The 14963-nt window shown below is 37.8% G+C and overlaps 2 protein-coding genes across 2 annotated transcripts in view; both read right to left on the reverse strand.

The window, feature by feature from the left end:
* LOC105233437 (probable cytosolic iron-sulfur protein assembly protein Ciao1) overlaps positions 1–14963 on the reverse strand; it is a 390892-nt gene that overhangs the window by 7927 nt on the left and 368002 nt on the right. The window lies entirely within an intron of this gene.
* Positions 493–10616, reverse strand: LOC105233440 (uncharacterized). The gene is made up of 4 exons (XM_011215530.4): positions 9965–10616; positions 2982–3199; positions 2423–2906; positions 493–2357 (listed from the first exon to the last, which is right to left on the reverse strand). The coding sequence occupies exons 1-4, from the start codon at positions 10446–10448 to the stop codon at positions 757–759; spliced, it is 2787 nt and encodes a 928-aa protein (XP_011213832.2). The 5' UTR covers positions 10449–10616; the 3' UTR covers positions 493–756.

Raw genomic sequence — 14963 nt, forward strand, 5'->3', positions numbered from 1 at the left:
AAATATAAATAATAGAAATAATTATAAAATAAATAAAATAATAAAATGAAAAAATCATAATATTAAATAATATAGTAATGAAAATAATAAGTAATAATATATAGTGATATAAAAAGTTTCATTAAGATTTCAAAAAGTATATTTTATTATTTAACAAATTGACAGTTATGGGATTTTAAAGTTCGACTCCATATTCTGTATAAGCTCTCCCTTTACTTTGGTAGATATGTTTCCAACATTTGCTGAGCTATATTCAATTCCTATTTAAAAGTGGGCGGCAAACACATTTGTGTTATCTCTATTTTGAAGTCAACCACACACGCATACCTACATGTACATACATTTTTAGACTTAATGCCATGCAAAAGCTTTATTTTGTCGAAGATTTTTTTCAATAGTCGTCTTCTAAGCCTTAACAAACTCGAACTGAATACATGCATACAAATATATATGTGTATATAATATATTTTATATATATACTTACTTATATAGTTATATAATAATTAAATAATTAAGACCTAGATAAAATGCTAGCACAATTAGAATGAGTATTGGTTCATAACTCTAAAAATAATTATATAATTAGTCGTAGAGATACATTATATGCACATATAGCAACATTAATTAATAATTTATAATTACTTATTGACAAAATCATACAAATACAAATAATGTAGAAAATATGGAAAACGTATATACCAGCGCTAGTGGCTAGGCAGTAGTGGCCCCCCGATTCAGTCCTCCTCCTCTCATTTCCTAACCTACAAATCTTGCAGCTATTGTTGGAGGCGGTGGCTGCGCTTTGGACTGTGGCGTTGGCATGGGCTCTGTTAAATCGGTGACTGTCGTCAAAATCGACTCGTCCACCGAGGCGACGCGCGAAGCGATGTGCGGTTGTGTGGCTTCATGTGCACTGTGTGCGGCTTTGGTGGACGGCGCTGTGTTATGTGTTGGTGTTGTAGTTGTCATAACGGTTTCAGCGGCGGCAGTTTTTGTTGTAGACGCGCCAGCTGTCGTTGCACTTGCAGTCGTTTTGCGTGACGTTGTTATTGTGTCCGCCACGCTGGACACGTTCGACACGCTCGGCTGGAATAGATGAAAGAGGCTGGAATGTTTTGCAAGGGGCGGGAAAATCAGGTGACCGACAGCGCGCAACGGCCCGAACATGTCGTGATGTCCATGTATCGTGTGTGGTTGCTGTTGTTGGCGCTCTGTCGCACGGCCATTTAATTTGTGATTAGTGTTATTACTATTTCTATTGTTATTATTATTGCTGTTATTGTTGTTGTTCAACGGTAGCTGACTAGCCTCGCTATGCAGCGCTGGCTGCTGCGCTATGTTGCCATTACTCGCGCTGGCGCTGTTAGTTTGTATGTTTGTCTGCGTTGCGTCGCTCGTTTCGGCGCCATTCGCCAGTTCTGTGGAGGGCGTGGTGGCCGACGAGTCGCTGGTGCAGGAAATCGTTTGTCTATGACTATTCGTGCTTTTCACTACGACAGCCGTCTTGTTGGAGTTCTTGGTTAGACGCTGCGATTTCTTAAATTTACGCTTTCGGCGCGGCGACAAGGGGCTCGTGTCATTTTCAATGACATAAACTCCGGAATTGCTGAGACCCGACTGACTGGACCCGGAACGCGAATACAAGCCGCTGTGCTCAACAGCTTCACCATTATTGCTGGCGGTGATGGCTGGCGCTGCTTTATAGGAGCTAAGCTCCTGTTGAGGCAGCCGATATTGGCGCAACGTGGTCAGTAAACGACCCTTTGCGGGTGGCGTATGACCAGCGCTTTGCTTTTGTACATCGTAGTCACTGTACGAGGAATCGGTGAGTGCGCGTTGATTGCTCAACACTTGGCTCTGATAGTCTGTGTCGTCGGAGCGTAGTTTCTCGCGCATTGCACCCGCTATCATTTCGCGCTGCTCTGTATTATGTATATGTCCATTTGGTCGCACGCTTGTCACGCTATTACTGTCACTGCTGTTGCGGATATTCGGCAGGAAGACTTCATCTAGTTCGGACTCATCCGGACTGACGTCATAATTGCAATTGTTATATGAGTAATCGGGTGTATTGCAATGATCGAGCGAGGAGCCACGTCGCTCCTGCTGGGATGCGGGTGTTGGTGGCGTATTCGAGCTTCTATCTAGCGGGAATTCGTAATTGACGTCTTCCAGTTCGGCGCCGCTTGAAGCCTCCATTATGTTCCACATATCACGTCCGATATCGGTGGGCACTGAGGCCACAGCAGCTACCGTTTGGTGTATGTTGTTCAAACAGGGTGTGATCACGCCACATTTGGGCACCAGCTGCGAGCTCTTGAGTGTCTGCTGCTGCTGACGCAACCAAATTGGCGAATCTGCAATTCAAAAGAAAAATGTTTACTACAAAAACAAAATATATATGTATATCACAATTACCAACCTATATAAATACGTGGCTGCAGTGAGTGCCGCATGCTGGCGTCGATGGAATGTAAGCGGTGCTGACTAGCCACCGAGAAGCGATGCATTGGATCCACCGGTTGTTCCACCTCAATACCCATTATCTTCAGCAACAAATTCTTCAGCGCCAAACGGAAGTCTTTCAAGTGGTATGCATACAACACCGGATTGCCTGCCGAGTTCAGGTGGGAGAGTATAATGCAGAATAGTGTCAGCTTCCCCGGCACCTGACATTGCGGGCAGAATGCCTTGATGCAATTGATGGTGTACAGCGGAAACCAGCAGATCATGAAGAACAACACAATGATGGAGAGATTCTGTGTGGCCTTGACATCACGTTTGCGTGATGCACCTAAAACACGCAACATCGTGCCGCCATGACAAGGTCTTCCCGCTTGAACTTGTGTATTCGAATTGCGTCGGCTGCTGTCGCTCATCGGATTCATGGTGACTATTTGCCGCACCTGCAAACGTAAGGTTGGTTTTAAGCACAAATTACTAAATGTTCGAATATTTTTCACGTTTCCTTTGGTACCCACCTGCTTGACAATGACGCGATAGATGTGTGTGTAGAAGGCCAACATAAGCAGCGCTGGCGTAATTATGGTTGCAAAGTACAGGAACACCAAATAGTTGTAGTCCATTACTTTGACGAAATGACAGGTCATGTCCGCTTCGTTTTCGGGTTTTACGTGCCAGCCAAATAATGGCAGGAAGCCCACAATTGTGCCAGCGACCCAACACAACGAGATGATGACTGTAAAGAAAGTGCAAAGCGTTGAAAAACAATTAGGCTATGAGTAATGAGAAAAAACGGGGAGGGAATCTTAACGCAATGGAGTAATGAAAGCGAAATTCTAATGCAAGAGACGCAATTACGTCATAGCTGAAGCCTTAGATGGGGTAATGGTGTGTGATTGTTTACAAATTGCATTTCCATGTATGAATATACGAGGCTAGTTTGATAAGATATAATAATAATTATAAGTATACTATACGTATACTAAACCCAGAAACCAGCCCTGAATCCCCTTCTGCCAAAGTTAACTGATGCCCAGATCAATACTAAAAGCTCCGCCAGGATCGGAAAGGACCTCTTCGAGCCGTTCGATACCAAACGAGGTTTCAGACAAGACGACTCCCTATCGTGCGACTTCTTCAATCTACTGCTGGAGAAAATAAACCGAGCCACAGAGCTGAATAGAGAAGGTATAATCATCTATAAGAGTGTAGAACTCTTGGCGTACGCCGATGACATCGATATCATTGGCCATAACAACTGCCGTTAGTTCTGCTTTCTCCAGGTTGGATAAAAAACGAAGTGAATGGGTCTGGTAGTGAACGAGGTCAAGACGAAATATCTTCTGACATCAAATAAACAGTCGTCGCATTCGCGATTAGGCTCCCACGTCACTGCTAATAATTATGAAATTCGTCTATCTTGAAACCAGCATTAATACCAACAACAACTTCAGCCTTGACATCCGGCTCTAACTCTTGCCAACAGGTGCTACATACTCCGGACTGAAGAGGCAATTGAGAAGCAAAGTCCTCTCCCGACAAATAATTATCAAATGCTACAAGTCATTGAACATCTCCGTTCTGTTATATGGTGCAGAGGTATGGACGATGATGTCATATGATATGAGTTTTCGATGGATAAAAAAAATTTCTCTCTTAATACTCGTTCTCAATGATATGGTGTCATTTTGTTATACGACTAGTATGGTTGTCGGGCTACAGCGGTAAGGGTAAAGCTGACTGACAAGGAAAGGCATCTTAGCTTCGCTATCAGTAGACTTGGAATCGGGTCGGTGAGCCACTCTACTCATGACTTCTTCTACCGAATTGATTGGCTTCGTGAGAGTGTGGTTTCGCAAGATCATTCTGGCCTAAGATCGATCTTAAGAGATCCAGTAAGACTAGTATCCCCCTAGTTGTTGGGGTTCTAACAGTCCATTGTCATATCGAGGTCCACACTGTAAGATTGAGAATCTTACCAGATGCTAGTTGCTGAAGGAAAAAAGTGAGGTGGAAGCATATCAATATTTCATTCCTGAGTGCCCTGCGTTTGCCAGATTAAGATCCTGGATCATCCATCGAACCTAATCTAATCTAGTACTACTTAGACGTTATTGGCCACTGCTAAATAGTGTGTCAGGTGCTGCTTCGTGAGAATTTCTAAAGGCTCGAATAGATGCCATATATTTTACTAAGTGAACTTTGTTGCCTGATTTGTACAGTTGTAAATGACAGGGGTTAGAAATTCCTTACCATTTTTAAGTTATCATCTGGATTGTATCTAGCCAAGGGCAGCTTTTTGGTAATCTAAGCCGGTTTGAATAGGTAAAAAAGAGGGTAAGGCTTGGTCCAATTCGTTTATACACGAAAAAGTTTGTCAAAAAACTAGACCTCTATGAATTGACAGAACTTTAGACAGAAAATGCTATTCTTTTTGTATATGTTCTTGGTTGTACAATTTGGCTTTCCTTTATTAGTTTTTTGACCTGGCTTTTCTGAGAAGAAGGTCAAAAAGTTTTAAGTTGTCTCCGCATCGTTGAGGTGTTTATGAGAGCCTCTTTTTTAGAGACTGCAAAGCTTGGCAGTCCTGAACCAATAATCCTCTCATATCATCTTTGTATGCTTAATGTTATAATAGTATTTCTTAAACAGTCTAGCTCAGAAAACTGGAAAGTGACAAAGTTTTGAAAAGGAAAAAGTTATGTATTTGTCAAACTACCCTCGTTCTAAATCAATAAACTAAGCATTTATTATTGCTCATTTTCTGCCAGCTAACGGCCAACAGATCACGTGAGGCAACATTTCAATACGCACATAAAAAACGAACTAAATAACCACCCACAAGATACACAAGGGCTGCCAAGCGCCTATTAAGTCCACCCAACAAGTGTCAATTTCTTACGCAAAGCTAATGAATAAGAGTACAGTTAGTCTAATAGGCATACAGGGCAGCAGCACTCGAACGAGCCCCTAAATTACACGCCTGCAATACATCTTCTTTACATAAACACGCACATAACGGCAGAACTTGTCGGGACGAGCCCACTATTGCCTGCGCATTTAATCCACATAAATTTCTGCTAACTTACACGCTAATGATTGTATACGCCCTGTCGCTGTATGCGAGGAGTGTGCCTTCACACCGCGCCTCTTCAATGGCTGCCAAAGCGAATGAATTAAGTAAATATGCGCGTCCGCCACTTCAATTGATTGCCGAGGCATTTCGCCGTGGCGCATTGCATGTGTGAATCAACAATGCGAATACAATTCGACATTCAACTGCATATTAATGGGACAGCGTTCGTATGCTGTGAAGAGATTATTGCGCTTGACTTAATTGAAATAACTATTTTTAGTTGATTTGATTCATTCAATGGGCCGAAGCGGTCGAACTGGTGGTGGTGGTGTCTGTCACTTGACATCGCGCGATATGGAATTTACCAGAAAAGCAAGCTGTGTACTGTTGACGCTAGTTCAAATTCCCTGTAGTGTAATGAGCGGTCTCCATAATAATAGGAAAGGTTTATGTAGTCCTCTGGGTTGTCATTTAGACGCCGTAGTGAGATGATGAATTCTTTCTTAAATAGTTAATAAATGTTCTGAATGGAATGAATGATGAATGAGCAAATCCAAAGTGAAAACGATGCTCATTGTCATTTTTGATATCAAAGGCATCGTCCACCATGAATTTGTTCCTCCTGGACAAACCGTCAACGCCAAGTTTTACGTGGAAGTCCTTAAGCGTCTCAAACGAAGGCTCAATCGGGTCCGATTGGAAGTTGCACCACGACCGCCTCTCTTGTAAATAGCTACCTAATTAAAGCCGGCATCCCAACACCTTCGCAGCCGCCCTACAGTCCAGATGTGGCCCCCACGGACTTTTTTGTTTCCTTGCCGATGTAAGGCAAGCATTTGAGACGACAGAGGGGATCTAAGCAGCATGCACCTCGGCTCTCAAGGCTATTCCGGAGAATGCCTTCCGGGACGCCTACAATTTGAAAGTTTTTAAAGAATGGTAACGTTTGGTTAAATAAAATTTTTTAAATCGACTCAGTCTTATTACTTTGCGGACAAACTCGGTATTACAAAAATTCACGTTATATAAAAAAGTGTGTTTCGCGTGCTTCGGTCAACTGATGGTCAACATAGTCGGCCTACTGAGCGTACTATTCGCAACACCATCATCCATCTTGAGACCCAGCATTCATTATTGGATAATATTCTCTAACTTGATAAACGACACCCGACATTTTCGAGGCAAATTTTGTTCAGAGATTAGGCCCATTTCTGGCTTCGCGACGGAGAACAACCTGAAGAGATTCAAGGGCTGCCATTTCATCCAGAAAAATTACTGATTTTGTGTGGTTTGTGGGTCGGTGGAATCATTTCTTCAAAAATGATGTAGGTGAGACCGTAACCGCCAATGGCGACCATTATCGAGCGGTGATAACCGATTATTTGATGCTTGAAATTGAAACCCGTGATATCGGCGACATTTGGTTTCAACAAGACGGCGCTACTTCCCACACATCACATCAATCAATGGATTTATTGAGAGAACGGTGAGCAGATAAGTTCGTATTTTGGGTCGCCACCAAGATCCTGTGATATCACAACGTTAGATCTTCTCCTGTGGTGATATGTTAAGTCTTAAGTCTAAGCGGACAATGCCGATTCAATTCAGGTCTTGGAAATGCTCGAACGAGTCATCCACAATTGGACTCAACGGATGGACCGTTGAAGGTTTTGTGTTTTTTCTTTAAAAAAAAGGGAACCTCGAAATGGATCACTTAAGACAATTACTTTTAATGGGATTAGAATTTTAATACTTTTTGTACCAAAGCTTTCAACAGGCTTTAAATTCAACGAAATTTTATTGTTGCTCTCAAACTAGTTCCATTGGAACTAGTTAGCTCATGCGTGACATACCAAATCTAGATGTCTGTAATATAATAGTTACTTTCTTATCTCTTGGCCAGTCAATACTCGTAGTTCTAACTTTCAACTCTGTCTGTCGTTTGGCCTCCATTTTGTATGTGTCTTTGCACTGAGCTGAACCGAAGACAATTGCAATTTGCTAAAGATAAATGAAATGCGTCACGTTTATTTGACGTCGTGAGCTCAAGCATTACAAGTACTGTACCTACATACATATACTATATACATGTGTTGAGGATAATGCTGACGCGCGGAAGAACGTGCTCTCGTGTGTTTGGTTTCGAAATAGCGTGGCAAGGAAAGCGTGATAAATGATTGTTTTTCGCGCGCGTTAACTCACGCACTCACACGCATTCGAATTGCTCTTTAATTAAGTAAACAAATACCGTTGTTTATTTGTGTGGGAATGCCAAACGCTGCGGATTCGCACAGCAACTTCCCTGCATTACTTAGGGGACGCATAATTGGTAGAAATTGCTGCTCGAAATACGTTGTTAATTAGTTAAATGGTCATCGTCGCTAAAAATAAAGTCACTAGAGGTGAGTGAATCCTTTTAATGGAACGGATATTTGGGAATAATTTTGGTGAATTTATTTACTTTTCCTTCGTTTGCTAAGCAAGTTTGCGAAGGTCATTTGCTGTTTGCATTCAACCTTGAAACGAATTGCCTTGCCCTTCTCAAAGCTTTTATCAAATTAATTTTACAGTTATAATTTAGGTATTGTAGTGCGTTAAAACTGGTGACTTGTTGGAAAAATATATTTTTTTAGTATTTTTGATGTATTTAGTTTAAATAGTTGGGAAACACTGCATTTTTTTAAAGTTACCTTACGAAGACGAGAAGACTATACTTATAGCCGAGAGCTATCAGGATTCGAAAATGATTAATTTCATAATATGAAAGAGTTAGATTAGATTAGGTTTTATGGCTGATCCTCAAAAAGAGAAAGTATTTGGACTGTTAAGCAGAATCCGCGTAGACACGTGATCTTCTCAATGGACTTCGTTGGGGACGCATTTTATGTCGATACGAATTTTTGCCTTGAGCTAGTGCATGGTTTACAAAATACAAGTGAATAGTCCTGAAATCCTCCAAAAGAAGTCATAAAAGGTGTACCTTAATTAGGGGCGAAGACCTCACTGGAAGTTTTTCGACTTACCTCGGGTTACCACGATGCTGTGACTGCACAAGTTTAACAGCTGCCCAGCACTTATCATTGGAATCGGACGACAAAAGACTTTGCAAAGTCGAAAAACTTCTAATCCAAGCCAGTATAAAGGATCTTGAAGTCAAAAAAAATCTCCTTAGGCATGTTATTTATACTCCCTTTAGTTCAGTTATATGTCTGAAGGTGTCAGATCAGGAATTTTTAGTCTTTATCTCGTAAATTCGATAAGAATTAGTCTTAATGAGAACCAAAAGCTCACTTGATCTCTGATGATTTACTTCGTCCTAGAAGCATTTCGAACGCACAAGTGCCAACAATTGACCAGGGGTTGCCAAGATCACGTGCAAACTCTATCAGTGCCACAATTTGCTGCATGGCCTGGCACCCCAACCAGTCTGATCAACCATTAACTCGCTAGTGCGGATAGGCGTTCTTTGACTAATGTTGAACACAAGGATCGTGCGTTCAATGGTAGTATCACCACCATGCTATCAAAGTGAATAATCAATCCTTTCCAAGGTAGCGGAGCTGTAGTTGTTTTACATTTGCTTTAAAGACTTTTCAAGGAAGTCACGTGGAGTTAAATTTGGTCAAATATTGGAGGACCACAGAACTTTTACTGCAGAAATAGTTTATTAAAAGAAGAATCTATCAAACTTTAGGCAAACGCATCCAGATTTTTAACCCGTGAAGGACTGTTAACTCGACAGCATTCCTCAAACTATTTGTTGATAAGAGATTGAATGAGTTTTTAGTCAGTTTTTCTAGAATCCTAGCCTGAAACAATGGAACTTTCAAGACTAATGTGTCCGCCTTCATTTGAAGCTATTTCATCATCAGGCTCGTTTGGGTCCGAGCTATCCAAAAGGAGCATCTTGCTCACATTGTAATGGGAACGAATTGGATCTCTATTGGCCTCACGTGCACTTAGCAGGCTTTGGTTGTGCGATTGCAATATTCTTTTCGCCTAGAGTATAACGCAAGAGATCTTCAGCAATACATGACCTTAGCTAAGTTCATCTTGCTGTAATGCTTAGTAGTAAAATTTTTCATTGCATCCTATACGCAATCATGAGGTAAAAATCTTAACTGGCAATTTGTAAGGGGCTTATGGTCTATTAAAAAGGAGTTTTAGTTATCAAAATGAACCAGTGTTCAAAACTGTCCACGTGAACTCCCTGTAAGAATCCACCCCTAAACTTAACCTAACCTACATATTGGAGAGTGTAGAATAATCAGATTTTTTACCAAAAGCACTGAGATGCTGGATAAGGCTTCATTTGGTTACCACCCGTGAGAACAATGGGCTTAATAATGCGCGTCTCCCTTTTCAACGAATCAACCTTACGTTCTAAAATTATAATTTATAAAATAAATAATTTGCATTACTTACTAATTGCAGTGCGCGTGCGTACATTCCTCGAATATGCCATCGGATAGAGTATGGCCCAATAACGATCCACTGACACGGCCACCAAGCAGAATATCGAAATCGTGCACAATACAACCAACAGCGAGACGGTGAAGAGGCAAGTATACAGATCTTTTGGCAAACCAATCGAAGCCAATATGGCAAACGGTACACCCAACGAGCCAACGAGAAAATCTGCCATCGCCAACGAAACTATATAATAATTGGTGCGTCGTCGTAGTTTACGGTCGCGCTGAAACACAACAATCACCATAAAATTGCCGACAATGGCGAAAATGGCTACCAAAATCTCAAAGACCATATACGGTACATTCAAGTCATCGGACATCTCATTGTCATAGGCAGGTGTGCTCTTCGTCGAAAGCGCAAAAGGCAAGGTGAAGAGAGACGAATCATTGCTGATGTATTGGAAATCGGCCAACGAAAAGAAACGAAACTCGGACATGCTTGCGGTTCAGTGCGCGGGGGCGGACGGGCGTTGTAGTGGAATGTTTTTGTGTTTGTGTTGGGGAATACTTTTGTTGGTAGTTGGAATTTGGTTGGTTGAAGTATTATTTTTGTTGATTTATTTTTTAAACTTTTTTATTTATTTGTTGGTTATTTTAATTTTTTATAATTTGTTTGATTATTATTTTTTTTATAAAATATTTGTCCAATTTTTTTATATTTTTTTTATATTATATTTTTAATTTTTATTTTTTAATATTTTTATTTATTTATTTTTTATTTATGGATTAAAATCGATTTTTTTATTTTGATGTATATTTTTTTTTGTTTTTGTATTTAATTACTCCTTCGAATATTCTTTTATAACACTTCGGCGTCAAATTGTTCGCTCGGTCATCTGTTGGCGCCGCTTTTGTAGCTTGAGGCAATTATACGATTCACCGAAGCGTCCTGCCCAAGCGCGTGGGTTTGCAATTATTTTGTATAAGAATTTCACTTGGCACGCTACCACGGTCACCACTGTCGCAGAATTCTTATTTACATGCGAGTCTTAGAGTATATGTGTACGTGTGATGTCTTGTTTACCGAAAGGATCTTCCTACGAAAAGTTATTACACACACAAGCGCGTGGTCGCTCGCTGCTTTCTTTGAATTATTAAAAACTTGGCTCGTGGCTCGTTAGTGCACTTTTCAACACAGGTTTATTTGTTTTTTTTTAATTATTTTTTTTTTTAATTATTTATTTATTTTTTTTAATATTTCTATTGTAATTTGTTTGTATTTACTTTTTTTACTTCGCCGGTTGAGATTTCTCTTGCCTTAACGCGTTGACATGTCTTTCATAGCTCGTAAAATGGCGTCTGCACTGTCTTAGTGTGATATCTGGTTGTTGTTATCGTTGTTTCTTCAGAATTTTTTGTTGTCGGTTTAACACTTACGTATAAAATGTTGAAGCTCTGCTTCAGCTCATATCTCATATCTCTTGCTATTTGCAGTTTTTGCAATTGCTTTTGTTCGCATTTTCTCATTCGTGCGGAATGTGTAATGTCTTGTTGGATAGTTTTACACTTTCTTCTATTTTTTACTCTTATTGACATTCGTTGATTGCCATTGTGCATTGAAGCCATATTGTACGAGTCAGGTTTTTTGGAAGATTTACAGTTAAGAGCGCGTTGTAGGCACGTGATCTGTAAGAGCAAGAGAAATGGCGATAATTATTAAAATTTTTTTTGGAGAAAGTATGGAACAAATATATAATTTTTTTTGTTTATAAATTAATAAAAAAAAATATTCAAATGAAAAAAGGGCCTTTTTATTTAAAAAAAAAGAAAGTCAGTAGCATTATTTAACATATTTTTTTTTACTTAGTATCTAGAGGCCTGCATTTCGCGTATTTTGGGAATTTATAAGAAAATAGCTTTTGATAATTTGATATTAACTACTATACATTTTTTATATTTTTTTTTTCTATATTTGAGGAAGTGACAAAATTCATTTAAAAATAATTTCGTTGAATTAAACGACCTTGAAGTAGTGGGGAAAAGAACAGTGTTCTCGTCGTCATGATTTCTACCCTTGATTAGTATGAATATGCTATCTCAAGAAAATGCTGAAATAAAATTAAATAAAATAAAATAAAATAAAATAAAATAAAATAAAATAAAATAAAATAAAATAAAATAAAATAAAATAAAATAAAATAAAATTAAAATAAATAAAATTAAATAGCGGCAACTAAAAAAAATCGATTTTTAAATTTTTTTTTAACTTTTTCAATTTTTTTAAAATACCACGAATTTCAATTTTTAATTTTTTGTTGCTTCATCTGATAGACAATTATTTTAAAAATATTCGTGAAATATTTGAAGTAAATCGGCCGATTGGAACTTCAGATATTGTGGAAAACGCATCGAAAGAAGTAATTTCGAGAAAAAACGCCGAGATGCCATGACACTATTTTTTTGAATTTTGAAAAATCTTTTTAAGGAGATATTTTTAAATTTCTAAAATATTATCGCATTATGAAAAAAAATTTTAATTTTTTTATAGGGAAGTTACTAACTATTATAACGGTAATTTATTATTCCAAGTTTTTTTTTTAATTTTTTTGTAGAGAAGTTACTAATGATTGCTAATTGAAATAATTTTAACAAGAATTTTTTATAACAATATTTTTAAATTTTTTTTCATTTCAATAAAAAAAAGTTTTTTTTATTTTTTTTAATTAAAAAAAAAAAATTTTAGCGAAATTACTAACGATTACTAATTAAAATTATTATAACATTCCTCAAAAGTTAATCTAGAAGCTAAATATTTGTTGAAATCATACAAAAGAAAATTGCACCACTGCGTGATTTTACAACAACAGTATACTCTCACATATTTTATTGACTGTACACTTTTCCTTAACATCTACAGATTACTCATACGCAGTGTAGGTTGCAATGAAATTTCAATTAATATGACGTTTTTATATTGACACTTATAGGAACTAAGTACACTTGTTTATTGAATCTACATACTTAGTCGACCCTAGAGTGTATAGATTACTCATACGCCATGACGTCAGGCATATTTTGAAGTCATAAGCAGGTGTGTTTGCTACTACTTACGATTAATTGGGAACTAAATGAGTGCTAATTGCAAATGTAATGTATTTTTAAATATTTATTTAAAATAAAATTATACACTTAATGGGATTTTAATATAAATGAAGGAGTATGTATGTATATGGTACAAAAAAAGTTAATAGGTATTTTTAAAGCTCTTACATGAAACAGTAAATTTAGGTTGATACAATCAATTAGAATCAATTTAAAAATTAAGTGATTTTTATGTATTTAAGTATTTAGATAAGTATGACTGGCTTTCACGCTTTACATATACCTAAAGGTTTTTTATAAAGCCAGGTGGGGTTTCTTATTAATACGAGCTAAAGTTTGCGTCGTGCCGTACAACAACGTTTCTTGCACAGTTGAATAGAGAATTCATATCTAATTCTGATACTTTCTCCAGTCCCTTGAAATGTGAAGCTCCTACATATCTAAGCCGAGGCCAGCCATTCCCAGAGGAGATGTTCTAGCGTGTCTCATATGCCTACTTCCCTGCACTTTCTATATACTCGTTAAAGATTACGCAGATAAACGTGATTAAAGACGCAATTGGCTCATACTTTACTAAGTGATTGCTCAGATATAAATAAAAACAAAGTAAGGTAGTGAAGCATTTCGAACGAAATAAAGGATCTGACAATTGTTTAAAATATTGGGTAGTCGAAAAAGTATTTTCGTGTTTTCTCAATAGATGTCGTTGCAGTCGTATATCTGCAGTGCTACCAATCACATTGTGTTGTACCATATAGTGTTAGAAAGGTGAGATTTTAAGCTTCCTCTAGCCATAAAAAAAATCGGGGAAGTTGAAAAAATTGTTCAAAATTGAGTGAAAGTAATGAAGAAATACGCTATATTTCGAAATTTTTGTATAAAAAGAGAAGAATGCCACGAAATACATATGTACTAAACTTTTACAAATACACTTTGAAATGTCAGTTTTCCAAGATTTCGTAGTAAATGTTAGCACTTCCATATCTGATCGAAACCAACAGAATTTCCTTGAAAAGCATCAGCATTGAAAATACGAAGTTTTAGCCTGAGATATCTGCTAATATCATCTGATCAAATTTGATACGGACTGACAGAAAATCAGCAATTTCAGCTATTTTGATACGATTTTTCATAAATGCTTTTTAATATAAGCTTTGCAAGCCTATACAAGCATGCTAACGTTTAATCAAGTTTTTCATACATTTGTTATAGTCCTTGGCTGAACCTTTATGGTATGTCTTTTAACGCCTTCAATCATGACGCATTTACCGAAACTGATTTTTCAGTTTCGAAGACAGAAAAAGTCGCAAAGTGCAAAAACTGGTAAAGGCGGTGGCTGAGCCATGACTCTGAGTTCGTGTTTTTGCAGAAACTCAAACAAAATCATGCTCTTGCCCACAAAACCGGTCGTTTCTGACGAAATGCCACAGGTAGATGTCTAAAAGTGGCCACGTAGTATTCCCCTTTGATCATGAAATTCTGCCAAAATATTTAATGATGATCTCACCATGGTTATAAAATAAAAGAACCTTGTTTTTGGACCAACTTTGGCATTGTTTTTTAAATTTCTTAAACCAGTTTCCCCACCAGTAATAATGAGTGTGATGAGTGCAGACTACTTGTAAGTAATATTTTTTTAAGGTACAAATCATGAGGTAAACCCTCAAATTTTATCAGATGGTATTTATCTTATTTTTATGTGGAGATATTTAAGCCTTTACTAGTAAAAACTAGGTAACTAAAGTGTGAATTAATAAAAACAGCATGTTGAGTTCGTGTATAAATGACTACACAAAAAATATTTTGATATAAATTAATGCATTGTTGATATGTATAGCTATAAAAAATTAACAATCATTGTACTAAATGCAATATTTATACAAAAATAGCATGATAGTGCACAAAATTGG

Source organism: Bactrocera dorsalis, chromosome 4, assembly GCF_023373825.1.
Source record: "Bactrocera dorsalis isolate Fly_Bdor chromosome 4, ASM2337382v1, whole genome shotgun sequence".
In the NCBI taxonomy this organism is placed as follows: domain Eukaryota; kingdom Metazoa; phylum Arthropoda; class Insecta; order Diptera; family Tephritidae; genus Bactrocera; species Bactrocera dorsalis.

Bases quoted from the DNA above. Each gene is read 5' to 3' on its own strand.
- LOC105233440 (XM_011215530.4), bottom strand. From the start codon at position 10,448: ATGTCCGAGTTTCGTTTCTTTTCGTTGGCCGATTTCCAATACATCAGC. The intron at 3,200-9,964 runs GTAAGTAATGCA...CTTTCTTTACAG, and splicing joins ACGCACGCGCACTGCAATTA to TCATCATCTCGTTGTGTTGG. The intron at 2,358-2,422 runs GTTGGTAATTGT...TTTGAATTGCAG, and splicing joins GCAGCCACGTATTTATATAG to ATTCGCCAATTTGGTTGCGT.